This window comes from Micropterus salmoides, unplaced genomic scaffold (genome assembly GCF_014851395.1).
Source record: "Micropterus salmoides isolate LMB-PRFRI ecotype aquatic unplaced genomic scaffold, ASM1485139v1 Ms_hic_scaffold_12, whole genome shotgun sequence".
Taxonomy (NCBI): Eukaryota; Metazoa; Chordata; class Actinopteri; order Centrarchiformes; family Centrarchidae; genus Micropterus; species Micropterus salmoides.
The window spans coordinates 10,645,248-10,666,928 of NW_024040263.1; the positions used below are offsets into that span (position 1 = coordinate 10,645,248).

General features: G+C 39.5%; 3 protein-coding genes across 4 annotated transcripts; 1 reads left to right on the top strand and 2 right to left on the bottom strand.

Annotated features, from left to right (window-relative positions):
- The first annotated feature begins 1,763 nt into the window (after positions 1–1,763).
- On the top strand, positions 1,764–3,687 carry slc25a4 (solute carrier family 25 member 4). Its single transcript, XM_038713319.1, has 4 exons — positions 1,764–1,969; positions 2,654–3,140; positions 3,238–3,378; positions 3,508–3,687. Exons 1-4 carry the CDS (start codon positions 1,859–1,861, stop codon positions 3,666–3,668), a joined length of 900 nt encoding a protein of 299 aa, XP_038569247.1. The 5' UTR covers positions 1,764–1,858; the 3' UTR covers positions 3,669–3,687.
- A 972-nt stretch (positions 3,688–4,659) lies between these two features.
- cfap97 (cilia and flagella associated protein 97) lies at positions 4,660–12,588 on the bottom strand. 2 transcript variants are annotated; one of them, XM_038713318.1, is made up of 5 exons: positions 12,398–12,588; positions 10,537–11,516; positions 9,581–9,861; positions 6,038–6,200; positions 4,660–5,258 (listed from the first exon to the last, which is right to left on the bottom strand). In XM_038713318.1, the coding sequence occupies exons 2-5, from the start codon at positions 11,489–11,491 to the stop codon at positions 5,143–5,145; spliced, it is 1,515 nt and encodes a 504-aa protein (XP_038569246.1). In that variant the 5' UTR covers positions 11,492–11,516; positions 12,398–12,588; the 3' UTR covers positions 4,660–5,142. The 2 variants fall into 2 exon arrangements, with proteins under 2 accessions (XP_038569246.1, XP_038569245.1); XM_038713317.1 differs by having other exon boundaries at positions 4,660–5,261.
- A 1,765-nt stretch (positions 12,589–14,353) lies between these two features.
- ufsp2 (ufm1-specific peptidase 2) lies at positions 14,354–20,438 on the bottom strand. Its single transcript, XM_038713320.1, has 12 exons — positions 20,331–20,438; positions 20,012–20,102; positions 18,382–18,565; positions 18,225–18,291; positions 17,329–17,483; positions 17,023–17,215; positions 16,578–16,724; positions 16,259–16,423; positions 16,036–16,160; positions 15,881–15,957; positions 15,356–15,480; positions 14,354–15,247 (listed from the first exon to the last, which is right to left on the bottom strand). The coding sequence occupies exons 1-12, from the start codon at positions 20,331–20,333 to the stop codon at positions 15,161–15,163; spliced, it is 1,419 nt and encodes a 472-aa protein (XP_038569248.1). The 5' UTR covers positions 20,334–20,438; the 3' UTR covers positions 14,354–15,160.
- Between the last annotated feature and the right edge of the window lie 1,243 nt (positions 20,439–21,681).

Genomic DNA, 21,681 nt, shown 5'->3' on the forward strand with positions numbered 1-21,681 from the left:
AGAGTAGAACCACAAGCAAAGTCTTGGAAAAACAATTACCCCAGAGTTTACATCACTCAACAACACTAGATCAAACTAGACACTAAAATGAAGTATAGTATATTTTTCTTTTTAATCCCGCCAGCGACAGGGACTCTTTACATCTCTCTCAGAAAATCTATAAAAACAAAAAAAGCTATTATTATTTCACAAGAATAAGTGAGGGGATAGTTGCAACACACCAGGCTGTACGGCCTAGTAGTTTTTCTGTTACAATATGAAAATCATGTATTATTTTTATTTTTTTATTGCAGTTACTTCTTTGATATTATTCTGTTTTGACTTAACATCTTGAAATTTGTAAGCTTGCCTTTGAATCAACACGGTCCAGTAGCGCCACCGAGTGGTCATGAGGTTGTAGTTAAAGTCCAAGACCAAGAGGGCATTTTATTGTATTTTCATGTTATTCTTATCGTTAAGCTTAATCTTTTTTCTAAAATTTATATAAATCGTACATTTGGCACTGCTATGATGTCATTGAGACATATTTTGTCTTTATTTTATTGTTATTGTAAAATCGGTGTTGCGCTTCTGGCCACCAGGAAAAATTTCTATGGAAACATTGTATTTGAAGTAGTTTTGGAATCCAGCCACACTGCTGGACTGGATGATGTAGTACGTTGTGTCCAACGTCTAGTTGTGGAACAAGTGGAACAAAACAAAGCCAACTTGCCTTTGGATCAAACTGGATCATATTACTTTTTCCTGTCAGATGTGTGTCCACGGGTGCGCTTGTCCCACCTGTCAAGTCAGCCAGAATTAAATGTCCAGTACGCCTTTTCACAATACAATTGGCTAAAACCATGTTGCTGATTTGTGAGGTACTGGTGGCAACTTATTTTGAAAGATAAATAGTCTCTTCCGTTCTTTCTCTCCGCCCTAGCTCGAGTCCACTTGACGCGGGTTTCCAACAGGTGCCAAAAATGAATGTGCAGCAAAACTGTCAGCTGAGAGGACAAATCCCTCCATCCATAGTCAACCGCTTATCCTGCGTACAGGGTCGCGGGGAGAGGGAAAAGGCAGGCTGAAAATAAAATAAAATAGGAGAGGACCAAGTTGTGGGTGGTGTTTTTACTGAAAGCTTTCTCTCCCTGATTTCCTTTTACCAATTTATCAGTAACAAGTTGTATTTCAACTTGGAGTGACAGGTCTAATGAAGACAAGCTTTAATTGTCCATTGTCTGTCTGTAGTAGCCTAAAAGCATGTTTATGCGTGAAAATAACGACATGAAGGAAATCACTGTGGGTAAGGTTCTGTTTGTGTCAGGGCCAAGCTACACATGTGCTCTGACATATTAAAATGCTCTATACTTGGTAGGATGACTGTAAAAAGTGTCCCACAGTTGATCTCATTTAAGATACACTACACAGACCTCCTTTCTTCATTTTAAGGCTTCTGGAAACCCAATTGACCCATAAGTGTATGTTTGGATTATGGGTAAGAAGGCTGTTAACCAGCAGGATTTAAGATAAAATACTCTTTCATGATTATGATTAGATTAGATTACAAATAAATCCATGCTTTAATAATAATCTAATTACACATATTGTGTCCTTTAAACGTCCCCGGCTTGGCCGACTCTTGAGTTCAGGAACATGGCGCACGTCTTGAACTTCAACCTCGGATATTTATTCAGCCTCGTATGTCTATTTGACAAAATGCAAATCCATCACTCAAAATTCTCGCGATAAATGCCGCGGATATATTAGGACAGATGGGGGGCCTCGTCCATTTGGAGGGGCGTTGGGTTTCCTTGAGGACCTTGGTGAAGTTTGGAACAGTTAAGGGTCTCAAATCTGCACAAGAAACACACCAACCATGTCGGACGCGGTGATTAGTTTCCTTAAGGACTTTTTGGCTGGTGGTGTTGCCGCTGCCATCTCCAAAACAGCTGTCGCTCCCATTGAGAGAGTCAAGTTGTTGCTGCAGGTAAATTGAACCATTGGTTGCCCAAAGCATGGCCGCATGTTCATCGTTTTGTGCGTAATGTGTGCGTAAATGTTGGATAACTGATAAACCAAACACTAAAATGTAAAACTGGAATTGTTTTTAAACGAGGAAAAGTCCAGCTGTACACTGTGTGAGTTCATATGATCTGGTGCGTAATGTCAAGGGGCACGTGAGAGGTCCTGCGTCGGAGTGGAGATGGTTTTACGCACTGCAGTTGCAATGTTGCAGTTGTTATGGCGATGATGACAAGGCCTCCAAATATATGTTTCACAAAATTGCCACAATACTAGTTTATGAGCTATTCGTACGTCTATTAAGTTTATTATTACTCCATTATAACGGATTGCCGCAGTGATATTTAGTGAAATTGAACTGCTAAATTTAACTTGAAGAATGTAATCTAATACACAACTGATTCTCAGATGACAGGAGTGTGCATGTAGACGGCTACAGCTATACAGTAATGGCTGGCCGGAATATATTAAACACTAAATATGTTAATTACACTTAGTTATTAAAATTGAAATAGAAAACAATTTATTTTGATGTTAATAGAAAAGAAGGCGTGACACAATTTCTTTACACAAACCTTCACTAGAGACTTAATCACATTTTGGACTAGTTAGCATCTTTTTAATGAACTTTTATTGTCTTTGCTTGTAGGTCCAGCATGCCAGCAAACAAATCACTGCGGCGACCCAGTACAAGGGAATAATTGACTGTGTGGTAAGGATCCCGAAGGAACAGGGCTTTATTTCCTTCTGGAGAGGCAACCTGGCCAACGTGATCCGTTACTTCCCCACCCAAGCCCTCAACTTCGCCTTCAAAGACAAGTACAAGAAGATCTTCCTCGGTGGTGTGGATCAAAAAACACAATTCTGGCGTTACTTCGCTGGTAATCTAGCATCTGGCGGTGCCGCTGGGGCGACTTCGCTCTGCTTCGTCTACCCTCTTGACTTCGCCAGAACAAGACTCGCTGCCGACATCGGCAAGGGCGCGTCGGAGAGAGAGTTCAGCGGTCTTGGAAACTGCCTCACCAAGATCTATAAAACCGATGGCCTCAGGGGTCTTTACCTCGGATTCAATGTATCAGTGCAGGGTATTATCATCTACAGAGCGGCCTACTTTGGATGCTTCGATACAGCTAAAGGTGCGCACATCTGGTCGACCTGACCTTTAGCATGTTTTTAACATAGTTTGTGTATTTTCTCGTGACAAGCGGGTGACTTAACTCCTCCCTCACACAGGTATGCTGCCAGATCCCAAGAACACGCACATCGTCGTGAGCTGGATGATCGCGCAGACTGTCACCGCTGCAGCTGGTATTGTCTCATACCCCTTCGACACAGTCAGACGTCGTATGATGATGCAGTCTGGACGCAAAGGAGGTGAGCGTCACTCACACGTGTGAGATCGTGTCTTTATTGTGATGGATTTTATTGGTTTGGCGCAATCGCGCATTTTACGCACGCATTCTTGGCTATTATGCATCAGTTTCCATGTCTCCATTTCCACAGCTGACATCATGTACAAGGGCACGATCGACTGCTGGAGGAAGATCCTGAAGGACGAGGGAGGAAAAGCCTTCTTCAAGGGTGCCTGGTCCAACGTGATCAGAGGAATGGGTGGTGCCTTCGTGTTGGTGCTGTACGACGAGATCAAGAAGTTCACAAAATAAACGTTCTAATCTCCCAGTCCCCAAGGAAACCCTTCACTTTATATAAGTCTTAATTGTTGTGATAAGGGTGATACCAGCTTGTGATGAATTACAATGTGGGCATGTAGTCTTCTGCAAGCTCAGGAAGGTATACTTGGCCTGGGTTAACATGCCTCCTAAGAAATCTGTATATATCCCAAAAAGGCACAGTCTTTCAGTGTGACAAAGTCAAGCCGGTGGTTCAGGTATAAATGTGATGGTGCAAAGAATGACGTCACATGCCCCTCATGTTAGAGTCAGTTTGTAAAGCGGTTGCTGAGGCCCATGTGTTGGTATGTTGTGACCACTCTGACCCATGTATCCCACCTCGCACATTATTTTATTAAGAATAAAGATTTGTTAGTCTAAAAGCCCAGTCTTTTTGATGCATGTTCTGTTTTTAATGACAACTGGTCTTCTGCAGTTGAATAGGCGTTTTCTTCAGAGCAACCATTAGGACGGCTGTTATATTTGTGTCTCAGCCATGACTACACCAGGACCCTTAAAATGAAGCAGAAGGATGTAGTGCAGCCATCATTAAGTGTGTTATTTACAACTGTTTTTCTGTGACATGTCAAACTGTCTTGAAGCTCTACTAAGAACGCAATGCAGTTAAAATACAGCAATGATAAGGATTTCTTCAAAATATTCATCTTTAAAATTGGAAAATGACATCCAGGAACTGGACCCAGATGGACTTCTTTTAGTTTTTTGAAAGAACCTTTGAACAAAATACAAAAAGTCAAAAGTCCCACAGAAATATCAAGTAGTTTCATATACAACCACTCCCCAAACAAAAAAGCCATTATATGTACCATCTGTGTTATGTGCTCAATTGGTACAATTATGTTTTGGGAGAGAAGAGATTAGACAACAATTAGCTGTCCATCATTACACTATTAAAGCTGTAGTGTAGCACTGCTGGAAGAAGTAGATTTATTTTATAAGGAAGAGAACACTGATATCGACAAAATAATATCTAAAATATTTTATTAATTGTTCAAAAACAATTCTCTAGTGCATCATAAATTGTACAAATGTGAGAAAAGGGGGCAAACAATGCAATTGCGTATGTAATGGAAACGTCACACTGAAATCATACATAAGGTTGAAGTATAGGCAATACATCCTACAAGATTACAGCTAGCTAACTGTTGTGGAGCGTTACTGCAGTGTTCAGAAGCCAGATATAGCCACAATAGCTGTAAACTCAGAGCATCATTTGATATGTTTCAGCATGAAAGAGTGGGAAAAAAAGTCACATGCAACACAAATCACTGAACAGTTGATTACGTCAACTAAAGGAATGGTGAACCTATAAATGTAGAAAAAGATCATTTCAGCTTAGTACCTTCCAAACGTAACCTTTTGTCATGAATGGATACAAAGGGACACCGCAAAAGGAAACCAGCGATGCTCTTCTTCGTAGATTAGATATCTGAAGACAGCAGTGTTCTCAGCACCAGGCTGGTTTGGCTGCATTTAGTTTTTTTGACCTGGGTGTGCTGCCTGAGTCAGTGGTGATGGAAACTGCTCTGGCGCTGTGGTGGGCAGAACTGGCCGGCCGGGGACCTGCTGGTGTGGACAATAGAGAGATATTTTATTTTATTATTTGATTACTGACTTACCAATTCATTATCAAATCAAAAACCCTAACATACCTTGTGAATTTTTAGTCCAAAACCTTACATTTAATACCTGAATGTTTTAACCAGAGTAGGCCATAACAAACAAGTACAGTATTAATAAACACACACAAGCACAATGGTGTTTATAGAATTATTAAATGGTTTTGTTTGGCAAAAGGAACATCAGTAAATCAGTCACCACTGATGTTAATAATGGATGATTCTTACCGGTGTCAGTCATCCACAGCCGCTTTTTACTCTCCTTCTGTTCACTAAATCTCTGCAGCCATCTGACAGCAGCAGGTCATACGTGTGATAAATCTGCAGCCTTCAGTTTGAGAGAAACAGGGCAGCGCACTGCCACATGCTGATCGTCTTTGTTTACCTTGATTAAGTCATTCCATGCAAACACCAGGCTGCTACAGAATAACTACGCACACACACTTCAGCTGGTGTCAATCTGCTGCTGTGGTTGTTGGGTGCACACGTGCATTAATGCTGTGGAGCTACATCAGTCATCAAAAGATGTCACAAAGAGATAAAACCACATTTCTAAGCCCCCGTGGTTTAGCTTTCATTTACATGTGAAACATGTAAATGGTTGCATCAAAACAGTCTTCTTAAATATTTGACTGAGGACCTTGTGTGAATCATCATGTCGTCATACTGTTTAGGGTTAATAAATCATTTAAAAACACTTTCATCTAGTCACAAGTTCCCTACCTTTTGGTGTCTTGCTGGCAGACTTATCCTTCTTTGTGGTAGGGATACATATGGGGTATGAAGGCGTTCCCAGGTATCCAACTTGTCGCTGGTAGTCTTCCAGTTGTTCTGAGCGCTTAATTCCAGGTGTAGGCTTGACAGACTCCAGCCTCTTCAAGAAAGCCTGACATAAACACAATGATATTTTTTTGTTTTACCTGGTAAGAAATTATTAAAAACATACTGTAAATACTAATTGTCCTGGCACATTGTTAAAGCAATCAGGTTTAACATGTGAATTTACAGCATATCAGTGAAGACGGACGTGAGCATATACATGAGGTCATTGTCAAAAGCTTTCTTGGGGGAGGTATCCATCATTGTAAATATAAAAGTGCTTCATAATATATGCTCTTATAGTCTTCAGTGCTTCTGAGTGTGTGTTATGCCAGTATTTAGCCATAAAACCTAAACATGCAGCAAGGCTCACTAGCAGGAGTTATGTGAATTATTAAGGTTTTGACATTTGATAAATCAAGCCATTTACTGTAGGTTGATCTCTTTTGCTCCTGCTTTTAACCGACAACACATATAACACCAAGAAGTGCTTATATCATTCATGTAACACATAAGTATTTGACTCAGAAATGGTGCACACACAGTCCCCAGTCTACAAATTCCACTTAACTTAGGAAAATAGAAACATATCTGGCACTTCACAGCAAACACAACCGAACAGCATGAGGCAAAACAATGTAGGCAAGTGGCTGAATGTCATACATGCAGTCACACTCCCACATGCATGCTGTGCAGAAATCCCTCAGTAAGCTAAAACGCCACATGAAGCAACACAACTAGTAAAAAGCTCAACAGTCAGGAGACCGCTCCACTTAAGTTCTGCAGGTCACAGAAAGGCACTGCAGGCTTGTAACTGCAGTCTTGTAACTGCAGTCAGACTGGTCACCTGCTGCTTTTCCAGTGTATGAATTATTTGAACTCTCCTCAAAAAAATAAAAATTAAAAAATCCAGCCCTCTATATTAACAAAACTTCTTTGGCAGAAAATTAAGAACTATTGTGTAATTGACCAATCTTGAAATACACAGAAGTAGTCCTACTTGTGCAACACAAATGTGTGATGTGTGGGGTGCACACACTGATCACACAGGCAGATTCGGTTACTTCACTCTAAGAATAGAGAAGGCAAAAAGAACTCCTGACAACGTAGAGAGACGGACTTGAGAGGGAGAACAGTCTGTCCTGAAAATAACTGGAACACATTCACTGAGAAAAACGACAATCAGGATTAATGTAAGATCTCTGATCAGCAATAATGAGAAACATGAAAATTTCAGTGAAGCAAAGAATGTTGGAAGTTTTGTTGTGTTCACTTTCAGAGGAGACAATAACACTCTGATGGCCGCCAATTATAATTTCCTGGATCATTTTTAAACACGGCTGCTTGTCTCAAAGTGGTCAAGCTGTTAATATATGGGGTGAGAGGCTACAGCTGCAGAGGCCGAACTGTCTTATAATGTCACTCTGTGGTGCTGCTGCAAACCTGCCACCTGCTGCCGTCTGTCCAAGTCCATCCGTGTCCGCTTTCAGGGGTGGCACTCTTAGTCTAAAGCCACCTAACTAGTACCTTTCAAACTAGGATCCCTAAATAAATGTACACTTCAAGAGGCAAATATTTATTAAAATAATACATTTATAATAATTACTGCAGAAAATCACAAAAATATTAAAATTTTTGTAACATTTAGTTACAAAAATATGTTTATCAATGTATCATTGTGACAATTACACCCAGAAAATGTTGTGTTTCCAGCTTCTACACTGGTTGATTAAAATGAATTACAAGGGTGTCTGATTAAATATACATCACTCTGACATGGAGGCATGTTTTAGAGAAAACTGATATCAGATAAAAAAAAACCAACTGTGATAAGTTGAAGAAGGTGGCTGCATATGTTGAGTCAATTTTATAAAAGTAAGTAAGGATGCTGTAATAGAGTTGAATGTGTGTTGTTATGGAAATGAAACAACAATTAACACATAAAACTATTTTTGGCACACTGCACAGTAGATTCACAGTGACAGAGGTTAACCAAGAGATTGAGAATATTCAAAGAGTCAACAGCAGCTACGTATTTCAGTGTCGTAATTACACAAAGGAGATATCCGGACTCTCTTTCTAGAGACACAGCAGCACCTCACCTACGATCTGATGCTAAATTAATTACTGTAACTGTTTTTATTAATTTCATCAATCAAAAAGCTATTTTGATTTTCTATTTTTTTCAAAATAGAAAATCAAAATTACTTGGCACTTTGCTTTTGTTAATAGATCAATATAGAGACAGACACAGGAATAAATGCCATGTGACGAAAGTCTCAGCTGGAGGTTTGACTTCACCAATAGATGGTATACTGTAGGCTTTGGCGGAATTATGCTATACCAGAGTATTTTGAAAACCCGCTGGTATGACTTTCAATTCCTTCAAAAATATAGACGCTTTCAATTAAACTGATACAGAGATGCTGCATTGAGCTGACTGTATTTCACTGCCTGACATCATCTACAACGCAGCGATAACCCCCTTCATTTTTCTAGCAGCTGTTAAACAACATACATGGGAGCTTTACTTGCAGCCTTTATGCACTAACAAACTGTAGCCTACACTGCACATTTTCTGCTAAACTTCACTGAATTCACCTGCCGCTCCCTCTTTTTGGTTCAACCACACACGCACTACGCACACAAAAAGGAGCAAGTAGTCGGCGACAGTAAGTGTAAGTAAGTGGTTTGGGTTTAGTCCCAAAGAAAAAGGTGAGCCAGCTAACAAGATGAAGCTGTGTGCACATCATCTCCATTCAGCCCACTGATGTGTCAGTATCCTCCGCAGCAACAAGTGTCTTTGGGTCGTCCAGCAAGAACCTATGGAAGAAGGCACGTATTGCCTACCTATGCATTGCTCTATGGGTATTTAAACCCAACAAGACTTGTATAAGTAGACTAACTGCATATTAGCCACACAGCATTGTAGGCTAGACAATGTCATACATGCTACAATGACTTCTATCACAGGCAGCAAAGCTTTAACTTTTTTAAGTTAACACAAATACCATTATATACCATTTACACCCCAGTGAAATGTCAGTATACTGCTTGCATGGGTGTCACTTAGACACTCAAACACAAATTCTTTGCTTCACACTGGCCCCAGGATTGACACCAATGGATACAAAAATTAAGGTATAACTTCAAGATCTTGTACTACTTAGCCAGTACCCGAGAATCCAAGAATATCCATTCAGGTGCAGATTTAAAAGGCATAGTTTGTAACATTGTGTGCATGAGATAAACATCAATACCACTGAGCCACAGCTAATAAACCATGACATATCCAATATGTCTTTATATTAAAGAGCCCTGAAGTATGTAAAAACAAACAAACAGAAGAATTAGAGTGATAGGAATACCCATATTTATAGCAAGATTTAATGTTTATTTCAAAAACATTAAAATGAGTATGAATCCACACAGGAGGCAAAAACTCACCAGGTTCTCCCTCTCGATGCGTTGCTGTTCCCGCTGCCTGTTGAGTGCGCTGTGAGAGAGACGAACGTGAGGCGAGTTACTGGCCATGTGGGTTTTCTTCCCCGCTGTACTTCCTGGTCTGGGCCCCGGAGAAAGCCGTGAAAGCTCCCGAAGAAGTCGCTGGTTCTCGCGATCTATGCGTCGGACCTCATCATTGGTGAATGAGTAGTTCTTCCTGTTTCTCCCTCCGCGACAGTGGAAGAGCAGTTTGCCTCGTAGCTGACTCTCTGAACTGAGAGAGCCTGGTGGTGAAAAGGACACTTGTTACTGTATCTTACAGTGTTCAGGGACATAACCATTATCCATAGGCTGTTTTTGTTACACAGCTTAGGTGAGACTGAAGATAAAGTCCATTTCTTGTTTTATTGCTCATTATATGATGATTTAAGGGAAACACTTTTTAGTAAAATGGAAGTTATTTATTATTAAAATGTTTAAACAAACCTGAGCTGTGGTGAGGGAAACTTTTTGTGGCAGTTTTTATTTGTTGGGCTCTTTGTTTACAATGTAATGTTTTATGTTAAGAAGTTATGTCCCATAACAAAAGCCCATGTGGACTGGGCATGTGTATGTGCTCAACACAATAAATAACATAAAACTACAATAACTACACTCAAATCTAAACAAGCAGTTACAGTGAAGAGCACTCAACCTAGGGGTATTTTGTGTGTAAAATACTAAATACTTTACCTCAGTCGCTAAAAATCATTCAAACCAACCAATTTGAGGAAGAACATTCACTCTTTCTGTAAAGTGCTCAAAACACATGTCCACACTAAGGCCCTAACTTGTGATGAGGTCACAAAAGAGATACTGCTTAATTTTAAGGTTTCATAAGCCAAAACAGTTGGGAACCAGTGGTACAAAGCAAAGAACATAGCAAACTGACAAGACAAGAATGGCTCAAGTGTACTCACACTCATCTGCATCCTGATAAGAGACCTCATCTTGATGTATGTTGCTGAGGCCACTGGAGGGCACACTCTCCTGCTGCTGCTGCTGCTGCACCTGCTGCTGCTGCTCTGTAGGGCTTCCCTCTCTAGCCTCTCTCTGGTTCAGGTCCAACTGGAGAGGGCTGGAGCCAGGAGAGCAGAGGGGGCTCACATCTGTCAATGTATCCTCCGACTCCTCTGTACGGCTGTAAAGCACATCCCGAGATCCTGCTGAGCCCACTTGGATGTTTGTCACACCAGGGGATAAAGAATACTTTTTGGACCTGGGAAGGGTAGGGGACTCTAAACTGCTTCTCCCATTGCTACTGCTACAGGAGCTCTCTGAATCTGCGTCTACGCTAGCCTCAGTTGAAGTGGGGGATGGACTTCTGATGCGCCGATTCCGCATTCGTTTTTTAGGAGATTGTTTATTTCTGTGTTTGGCATTGGACGGTAATGCTTCTTCTTCAGTCTCATTTTGACTCTGGTCATACACATCCTTATAATCTTCCTCTCTGGACTCAGTCAGCAAAGCCATAAATGTCCCATTGTGCCTTTTAGAGTGCAAATTAGAATCTTCCTCACTTTCACTACTATTATTGATGTCCTTATCTGATGTACAGGCAATGGATGATACACTGGATGCCCTGATCCTGTTTTCTTGTTTTGATTGACAGCCGTTCTCTTTCCTTTCTGCTCTGCTGCTGCGGTTGTTCTCGATGGGCTTCAGGTGTTTTATTGCCCCATCAGTTCTTGGGGACCGACCGCCTTTTATATTTTCAGTCTGTTTTGCATGTAGCCCCTTATGCGGGCTCTCCTTTTCAGTCTTCAAGCTTTTCTCCACCTTTTCCCCTCCATCTCTGCTGATGTTACTATCGTCACAGTCACTGTCAAAAAATGAATGATCCACCTCACCCTCTAGTTCACTGGGGTTGAACATGGCAGTCTTTCCCAACACGCTAAACCTGTAAGCAGGTTTAAGATTGAGACATTTGTTTATAATTTAAATAACTATGCCCATGTTTTTTTAATGTTTTAATCCATTTACTAGAAATGATGTCCACTTGAAAATGCATTTATTTCTACCTGAATCTATTGGGTTTCATTCAGTTCCATACAACTTTTTGTTTAAAAAGTTCGCAAACTCTCGAAATTTGCTTAAGTTGTGCAACTTTAGTGCATCCTGAATGAAAATCAGTAAAAGTCAGAATTACGTTTGGTGACTTTGTGAGGTAACATTGGGCCTTTCAGATTAGACTTTTAAAGCTGCACTTACAAACTGCATTTCCACACAAAATAATGTAACATTAGCAAACATCACTTCAGACCACAGATATGCGTGTATATCTCTGATGGATTAAACAGCTCAAGCTGATTTCAAAGAATTTAGGCTTTGATTAACAAACCATAAAACACATTTTGAAGTTGGAACATAAAACTCACTATACCACAACTCCTCACAAGATGTATTTGAAAATGTTTAGCAAACATATGTTTTGTTAATGAGCTTGCAAAGACATTAGCGTATTCATTCAATGTGTGTTTCAATAAAAATGTTTCAAATAACAAAATTATAACTAAGTTAGGTTTTATTTCATGGTAACTTGTAACAGTTAGCTTACCGTTACAATCAAATTTAGCATGAGATTTGAATTGGACTGACCAGCCATGGTAACGCTACTGTCAATTAAGACACTTTCCACCATGTAATACACATTTTTACACACAATGAAGGCATGTTTTGATCCTAGAACTCATTACGTTAGCTAACTAACTTAACGTTAGCGTTATTCCCAACTATTCTTTGACGTTAGCTAGCTTTAGCTGTATGACAACGACACCTTACCTGGCGAAAGGTCGCACGGTAAACAGTGTTTCTCGTTACGGTTGCATTTACTTCCTTAGAGAGGATGTATTCCTTTGAGAAGACGAATGAATGAAACGCAAACCTGCGTTAAAAACAAAATCTTCGTTAGCTCCAGCTGACTCAGTTAGCGTCACATGGTGCCTAGTAACCAGCGCCGTTAACGTCACTTCCTGGCAGCGGCTGCTCTGCTGCAGGTCTCTGCAGATTAGTTCGTAATGCGAATAACAAAGTCTCCGTTTATAAGCACCTGGGAGAGGTTTGCCTTCGGAGAGCCTTACTTCTTGGTAAGGTTTAGGCACCAAAACTGCTTGGTTAGAGTTAGGAAAAATACTTTTCTCTCAAACGGCCCTGAAGGCAAACCTGAAACTCTATGAAACACATGCCTTTCATAATAATTGGATTTTTAAAAAAAAAAGTGAATTAAATAATTATAAACACTTCAATAAAACTGTAAAGGAGTGCCCGGTGTGATTACAATATTTGGCAATTTGGTCACATTACCAGAACCCACACTGAAAATCTACACCCAAACTGCGGTCATAAACAAATAAAGAGCTTCAGTGATGTCTCCTAAATTATTTTTCTTTTCCATCTTTTTAAATTTACAAATGGATGACAGTAATAGACAAAACGCATAAAGCTATGTATTGGCAAATAAATAACAAATCTTTTACCTCAGGATCCACTCACTAGCATTCATCTGCAAAAGAAATGCAGAAAGCTGCGCAAAAAAACCTTTCATGCTTAAATATTGTAGCCTGTTTAAAAAAAGATAATCAAAATGCTTTTTAAATATTTAAATCTTTAAATAAACGTGCCCCATTGGATTTAAAAGAGAGCCTGAATCAGTTTTGCACTTCTGTGATAATTTGCCCTAGATGTTATAGGTTTTGAAAAGAAGGGATTTAAATGAAAAGGACAGTCTTCTGTAATAGGGTTAAAGGTATTTGAATGTTACATATTTAATGTACATATCACTCTTGATAAAGCCGGTATAATGTTAGAAGTTAATTTCACATCCAATTTTCAAAATGGCTTCTCTGTTGAATTCATTTTTTAAAAGTGAATTTAATTTATTTATTTTTATATTCTTGGGTGACAAGTATCAACAGATTAACAAAATCTGGCTACTGGGCAGCTTGTCACCAACATATTAGCTTACCTTCTGTCTTGAGTTTACAGAGAAACCAAATAAATGAATTACGCTGCAGTGATTTGTCTTAGCACAGCTAAACTATTTAAACATACCAAGAATCAGAATTGGTAGAGGAATAGACGGGAGGTCATGTAGTTTTTCTTTGGGCATCTTTTGTGCCAAAGTAACTGCTCCCCTTAGTGCACACCCATTAACAAGAAAGGGGATTATCTGAAGGCGCGTCCCCTGACATTGCAATTTGTCATGGGTTTTCTTGTAATAACATTGTTAGACCTAGAAGTGACACACACTAATGGAATTCCAATGTCCTAGGACAAAAGGACTTGGGTGAATCTATCTATCTATAAACCTGTGTCTGGTCACTGTCATAGAATTTACATTCCAATGCGGGATGGGTAGAGACTATGGATTGAATGGGTGTTTCTGCGGCGGTTCCATACTCACACAATCAGCCTATGGATAAGAAAACACAAAGAGTGACAACAAGTTTCTACAAAATTACCCATCAGTCTATAAGCTCGAGAGATTTTTAGGAAAATTCATGTACACCTATTATCATGCCTACTGGTGAAAGGAGAAAAACACCTATTTGACCCTGATAGCGGACTGGTTGTGAAAACTCAACTACAGGGAGTGACTGTTTTTCCAATAATGAGTAAAGAACAGGTTGCATTCAGGAGCAACTTCTTCTCTATACAAGTAGTTCTCAGAGTGGGGCCAAGGGACACCTGGGGGTCCAATAACTGTCTCCAGGGGGTGCACAGCAAAATAAGGATTAGTGTAACTTCACTGTAATTTATTCACTAGCAAATGTATATATTACAGAATGAGTACCGATTTCTCCCCACTTCTCTTATTCAGGTTTACACATGAATACAAAACAATAATCCTTCAATGTAGGTGTCCATGAAAAACCAGACATTTGTCCAGTGGATGTTTGGGGCCTGTGTTATTTAGTTGTCTGAAAGAGGCCTGCAATTAATGTTATTTTATTGTCCATAAAATGTCAGAAAATTGTGAAAAGGGCCCATTGTAATTTCCAAAAGCCCAGGGCGATGTCTTGACATTTCATGATTTATCTGACAGTCTGAAACCAAAATACATTCATTCAATTTACTATATTTAACAAAGAAAATAATTATCATAATCATAATTTGAGAATCTGGAATCTGAGAATTTTTGTCATTGTTGAAAACAATTACTAGATTATCAAAATAGATGCAGATTAGTTTTCTGTCGATCGACTTGTCTATTAATGAACTAATTATTTCAGCTCTAATCGGTGACTGTAAGACATTTGAAAAAAGAACGAAGGAAAAAGAGGGCACGGTAAAATATACTGTATAGTTCAGTTATTTCCTAAATCAGCCACATGGTCCAGTAGAAAAGGTCTACTACAGCAGGCATTCATGTTGAACCAAAAACATAAGAGTAAATTACACAAATATACCATCATTACAGAATTTACTCAAATTTGCCATGTTTGTAGAAACACATTTCTATAAAACAAACAGGTTACAGCGTCACAAAGCTTTGCAGATGTTTTGCCGATGCCAAATGATCTCCACGTGAAAGGGTGGGACAGCTCAGATGATCTTTGGCCTCTGAGGCAGACACAGATTATAATACGCAGTTTGATCCCAAAAATCTGGTCCCTTCCAGCCACACCAGCCCTGAGAAACATAATGTGCATACCACAGTCAACACTGTGCAGTACATAAAAATGTATACTTTACAGAGATAAATGAGATGCAGCCAGTGTACACGCTTGGAACAGTTACCTTGTCTGTGATGACCTGTAGGTCCTCCGCCCCTGTGTAATGTGGATCTAGGATGAGATAGCGGATCTGCCCGGTGGTCTCACTCCATGCCACACCTAGAATAGTGTGAGCTAAAACTCCCCCTCCTGCAACACAGGGGAAAAGTTACCATGCCTGTATGTATGATAAGAATAGGGGTAAATTTGCATGTCTTTGCTAACCATCACTAAAATGGGCTTTTAAATAGTTGAAGTCCCCCTTTAATACCTTTAATTACATTAAGATGTTGTGAAGTTCCCTGTCAATCAAGTCTTCTGCTTTGAATTCTCATTGTGATGTGACCCATTTACAGTACATTTCACTGACTGTGTTTTACATGTTGCAATATAGTAGGTGTTATTATTTTTTTTAGGTGAAGATTGTTGTGTTACATAGAAATATATAAAGAAATGTTAGTTTTTAAAGTTTGTGTATGCTGTTTAAGTTTAATTAAAGGCCCAAATACTTGATTAGGAATAGTACTCAAACAGACATCCAGCCCCTTACCAATCATGATCGGAGTCCCTTCAGTAAGGAAGTGGTTGGCCAGTTCTCTGCCTTTGGATGCCAACTCAGAACCTTGACTAAAGAGTATACAACATTTATAAATCAGATAAACCCAAATTAATGTGCACATCATCACATACGGTCACACAACACACCTCACAAACATGATCTTGGAAGTGACCTCAAGCAGCTGGTTCAGGACAGCCTGAACCTCAATGGATCCGATCCATTGCCGTGATCCGACAAAGGACGACTGTTTGTCTCCGACATCCACTAAAGCCTGGAAAGTAGAGAGCCCATTAAAAGCATCCATTTGGAAAAAGATTTTGTATTGTGATAGTTATGCAGTGTGTCATATCTACAGGGCCACTACTGTACCTGCTGAATCTCCTTGTGAGTGGGCACAGGCCGCTCAACGTAGCCCTGCTGCTGGAACCAGGAGCAGATGGTCTGCAGGGAGCGATAAGCACAGCCCCAGCCATTGTCGTCCACGTGGTCCTGCATGTAGTGGTGATAACTGTAGATCCCCTGGACAAGGTACACCTTGAGAAAACACACACACACACACACACACACACACACACACACACACACAAAGACAAATCAAGGTTACTAATCCTTACAGAGTATATCTCAGTATCCATCTTCAAAAGAGGAGATTGAGGGTAACAGACTTAAATTTGGTGAATAGCCATACCTTTCCATTGTCCAGGCTGGGATGTGTGAGGACCAGATGAGGGTTTCGGAGGTAACCATCTTTGTAGGGCTCATTGAGAAAGTGATAAGCATTGGCTCTTCTAAAATAGGGCCAGTCATCTGGTAACTCATACTGTTGATGCAATTCCTACATAGACAGAGATTGTGCTCAATAAAATTGATTTTTTTTGTTAAAATAAGAACATACATTGGGCATCAAGCAAAGACAATGCTATGCTTTTAACTAAGGAAGTATTTCACGCCAGTACAATGATCTGGATCCACTGCCTGTTGGATAAACAGTTGGATTTCCTGTACCTGAGAGTTTATTAGTTTTATTTGAGCGATTAAGATTATAACAAAGTAATAGCTTTAATGTCAGGGGAACAACACGTTGCCTGTGTGTTTGTTTGGGATTTTAAAGACTCTCAGTCTGTGGTTTTTACCTTACGTTGTGTCTCTAGTTGGCTGTCAGGCACTCCTGCTGGGTAAACCACGGTCACTAGTCCTTTCGGCTCTGGAAGGAGGAAGTGGAGAGGTTCAGGTACCAGAAGCGTGGTCCCCTTCATGTGTTGCAGGATCACTTTCTCCATCTCACACACCTGATGAGTTAGCGCCTTCAATAGGCGTTCAAAGGCACTGCAAAGACAATGTAGAAATCTTTCACAGCAAGCAGAGCTCTTCGCTGATATGGTGAAGTTCTAGAGTTTGGTCAGTAATATAAAATCAAATGTTTTTAAGGTGAGACATACTCTTTAATTGTGTCATTGCAGGTGATACGAACGACACAGTCCATGGGAAGAGTTGTAGACAGGAAGTGAGATTTCTGGACTGTTCTGCTGAGGATTGGGGCTGAAAGAGGGCCGGTCTTTGTCACCTCTGTCATCAGGCGAAGGTTAATGACACTCTAAAAGACAAGTGGGAATTTATATTCAAGCACAAGCACACACAGACACCATGCAAATATCTTTTAAGGTTTAGAGCTGAAACATTTAGTTGATAGAAAATTCATTGGCATCTATTTTCATAAGTAATTAGTTGTTGGTATTTTATTTTTTTTTAACCAAAATGCAAAACGTGTACTGGTTCTAGCTTCTGAAATATGCTGTTTTTCTTAAACATCTGTGATAGTAAAGTGAAAATCTTTTGGTTTTTGACAAAACAAGACATTTGAAGATGCCACCGTGAAGTTTTGAGAAACTGTAATACTGTACACATTTGTCTGACACTGTATAGACTAAACAATGAATGTGTAGTGTAGACTACAACGAACATTGGGGAGGTAATGAACACTTTCATGATCCCCTGATTTTACTTCACACAAATGCCGCCATCCCTGTCCATACAAAATGGACTTTAATAATAATAATAATAATAATAATAATAATAATAATAATAATATTATTATGTCAGTGTTACTACCACTGTACACAGTGTAGACACCTGTAGTAGCCCCAGTGGCTTAATGGATAAGCCACTGGCCTCTTAAGCCAGGGATTGTGGGTTCAAGTCCCAACTGGGGTGTACAGCAGAGTGGTGTAGTCCATCAACATCTGGGCTCATAACCAAGAATTTGCCTGTTATGATGTATCTATCAGTACACAATGTGGCCAGAAGCACCATTGCCATAATCAAAACATGTACACACCGCTCCTGGACTTTTTTTGCTTTTCTTTTTTGCAGCTCTCTTGCCAGCGCTCTCTTGTTCTTCTGTCCTGAAATAAATAAAAAAAAACACCTTAATTACAATTAAAACAGCTCAGGATTAAATAAAGTAAAGAAAATATCGTAAAAATGGAACTTACTGTATCCACTGATGTAAATCTTCACACAGTGTGTTTGGAGTTATTTCTTCAGGCGTTACATAAACACTTTTGTTTGGCCAGATAATAACAGGACTGTCGCAGACAGTTAGAACACAGGATTCTGATTTCACCCGAGAGCGAAGCGTCTCAAATGTTCTTGAGATTACTTTGCACATTAGCAGTGCTGAAAGAAGACACACACACACACACGCACACACACACACACACACACACACACAGACAATATGAGTCCTTTACCATTGCTACACACCATTATGACATTATAGTTTATACCCTGCTGGTATTATTTTATTGGTATTTTTCATGCATTTTATTTATCAGCCAATTTTAACACACCAGTTTGCTTTTACATGAGGCGTTTACATTATACAATTACACATACATTTCACATAGTAAGGTTTATAAGCCGGATTCTGGTATTATTTAAGAGTTAAAATTCTTAAAGTTTACTGTTTAAGGCCAAACATATAAATTAAAATAATGAGATTTCCTACTTTTCCACAAAAATCATATTCCTGGCATTTTTGGGAAAGCTTTAAGGCAGTTTAGGGAAATAATGTTTGCCAAAAGTATTTATTTATATAGAAAGTGTGGGAATTATTATAATTTTTTTTAAACAAACTTTTGGTGACCAATAAAAAATTGCTTTGTATGGATGGGTTTGCACTGGAGATTTTGGGTTAAGGAGGTTTTCCTCTGATAGTAATCGGGTAAATGTTACTGCATCTGAGAAGGACACAGCAGCAAGGAAAGCGAACTCTGATCAAAATAGGCACCGAAATCATACTAGCAGGGAAAGTAGGGTATGTTGTCACACTTTTAACACTGTCTAGCATTTGCTGGCTACCATCAATCAAATCAAAGAAGGAAATCAAAGAAGCAAGTCTTGAGCACATATTTTGTATGCATTACATGTTCATATCTTTTCTCATTAAGGAGTTGTAGACTGTTGAATAGGGTGTGTACACTTGTGACAATTTGCCCCATTGGCACACTGCATCAGGGAAGCTGTCACACCGGCACAATTACTACTGCTGTCTAATGGTTGGAGCAGATGTGATTAGCGGGGTGGGAATGACAGCATATTTATTCCATTTTCTTTGGCATAATTGAGTCCATCAATGGACAGACGAGACTTGTGGTTGTCCAAAAGGAGGAAACAGGGCATCTCTTTTGAGCACTTGGCATGTTCATTGAAATGTTTCAGGAAGTTAACAAAGTGCGTATCTTTCATCCATTTAGAGGGATTTGCCCCTCATTTGTGGAAATGATTGCGGAAGTTGACACGGTGAAAAATAAAATAGGGTGGTGTACTATTCCCTGTGGCTGAAGAAACACATCAGGGCTTGTGTACACATCTGCCCTTTTAACACCACTGTGTTTACAAACTTGTCCCAGCTGATTGGATAACACATGTGAACAGGAAGTTGACCATAGAACAAGTCACACAAAGTGGCTATTAGACTTTTGAGATAGGGCCTCTAGTGTTACGAACAGTGTGACAACTTAAGTTACCTGCTCTCCCCTACAATTAAACGGTTGCTGGGGCACCGTTAATGTTAAACCTTATGGTATCCAACCACTACATAAAAATATATCGTCTACATACCATCTGTGCTGTCCAGCTGACATTTGAACTCCAGTGACCCTCTGACACGCAGGATGGTCCCTGTGTCGGGGGACTGTGAGTCAGCAACAACCTGAGATAACGCAAGAGAAGTAAGTAATAAGTAGCCTGAAAGAAAACCAGTTTATAACGTTAAAGTAGAGCATGTTTGTAGTCTCACTGTTAGTGTGTCTGGCTACATAGTCTATGTATAGGAGCCGAATTGCCAGTAATCTACTCGCAACAGCAAGCTGGGTTTAACATCAAGCTGAACAGAAGGGCACATGGACGTTTCGTTTAGCTATTTTATCAGTAAACTTACCATCGTGGAGTTCCTTCCAGTAAAAAACCTTGCTCTCTGCTGTTCTCTATGTACCGGAGGCTGACATGTCTGTTGTAGGAAATTTCCAACGTGTCTCTGGCTGCTGCATTCTATTGGATCACGCTGGCTCCGCCCATGAATGTTGCATTCAAGTTGACTCGTAAATGGAAGATTTTAATGGATAACACGGTGACAACAGCAGTGGTTCCAGACCTATTTTTGCTCGTTTTAGTGGTTTTACTCAAGTAGCCCATACTTAAGTAGACCTACACATTGGAGGTACTTGGAAGTATTTGAATTTTATGCAACTTTAGATTTATACTTGACAGCTTTAGTTACTAGTTACTTTTCAGATTACACTTTTTCAAACACTTCCTGCCAGGTGAATACTTATGAATCTCCAAATCTGGGGGGTTTGATTTGAAGGATTTTGTGTTCCGTCCATCCATCCATCATCAACCGCTTATCCTGCGTACAGGGTCGCGGGGGGCTGGAGCCAATCCCAGCTGACATCGGGTGAAAGATTTTCCTACTTCTTGAGAGAAAAAAACTTGTATTAGCTGGAAAATACATTGCTGTTTTTCTGAGCTCATGAAAGGTTGACTTTAGATACAGGAGGCCTAGCTGGTTCTCACAGGACAGAGACATTCCAAACATTTGATAATCTAATAGAAAATACCTTTTACATTACATTTAGCTGACGCTTTTATCCAAAGAGACTTACAATTGCCTCTGGAGCAAGGAGGGGTTAAGTGTCTTGCTAAGGGATGCCTTGGTGGACGTGTCACATACACATAAATACACTAGTGATTTTAATCCAAAAATATCATGTACAATAGTACAACATTTACAGGGACCATTTCACTGCATAATGAGTATTTCTACTATGATACTTTAAGTAAATTTAGATGATAATGTTTTTACTTAAGATTTTAAATGCAGCACTTGTAGTGGAGTATTTTGATTTTCAGCATGATATGAGAACTTTTAATTAAGTAAAGGATCTGAATACTTATTCCACCCCTGGTTTGTTTCAAATTAGATTAGGATATTTCAGAAAAAAAGGATTTGTAAAAGCCCTGAGGAGATTGAATAATCTAATATTTTACAAGAAAAGGCAAAAATGATTTTGACAAAATAAACATTATTTTGTGCAAATATTTTTCTTCATTTCTCTCTCTGGGCTGCAGCTACAGCCTCACTTTTGTCCCACCTGTCTTAGTAGAGTTGCATTGTTGTTTCCTATTCAGCTTATATTATACTAATAAAAATTCGTTGGTTCATCTTCAAACTTTCTGTCTATAGATTTACAACACAATTACACTGGTGACAGTTGGGAAAGATCTACATA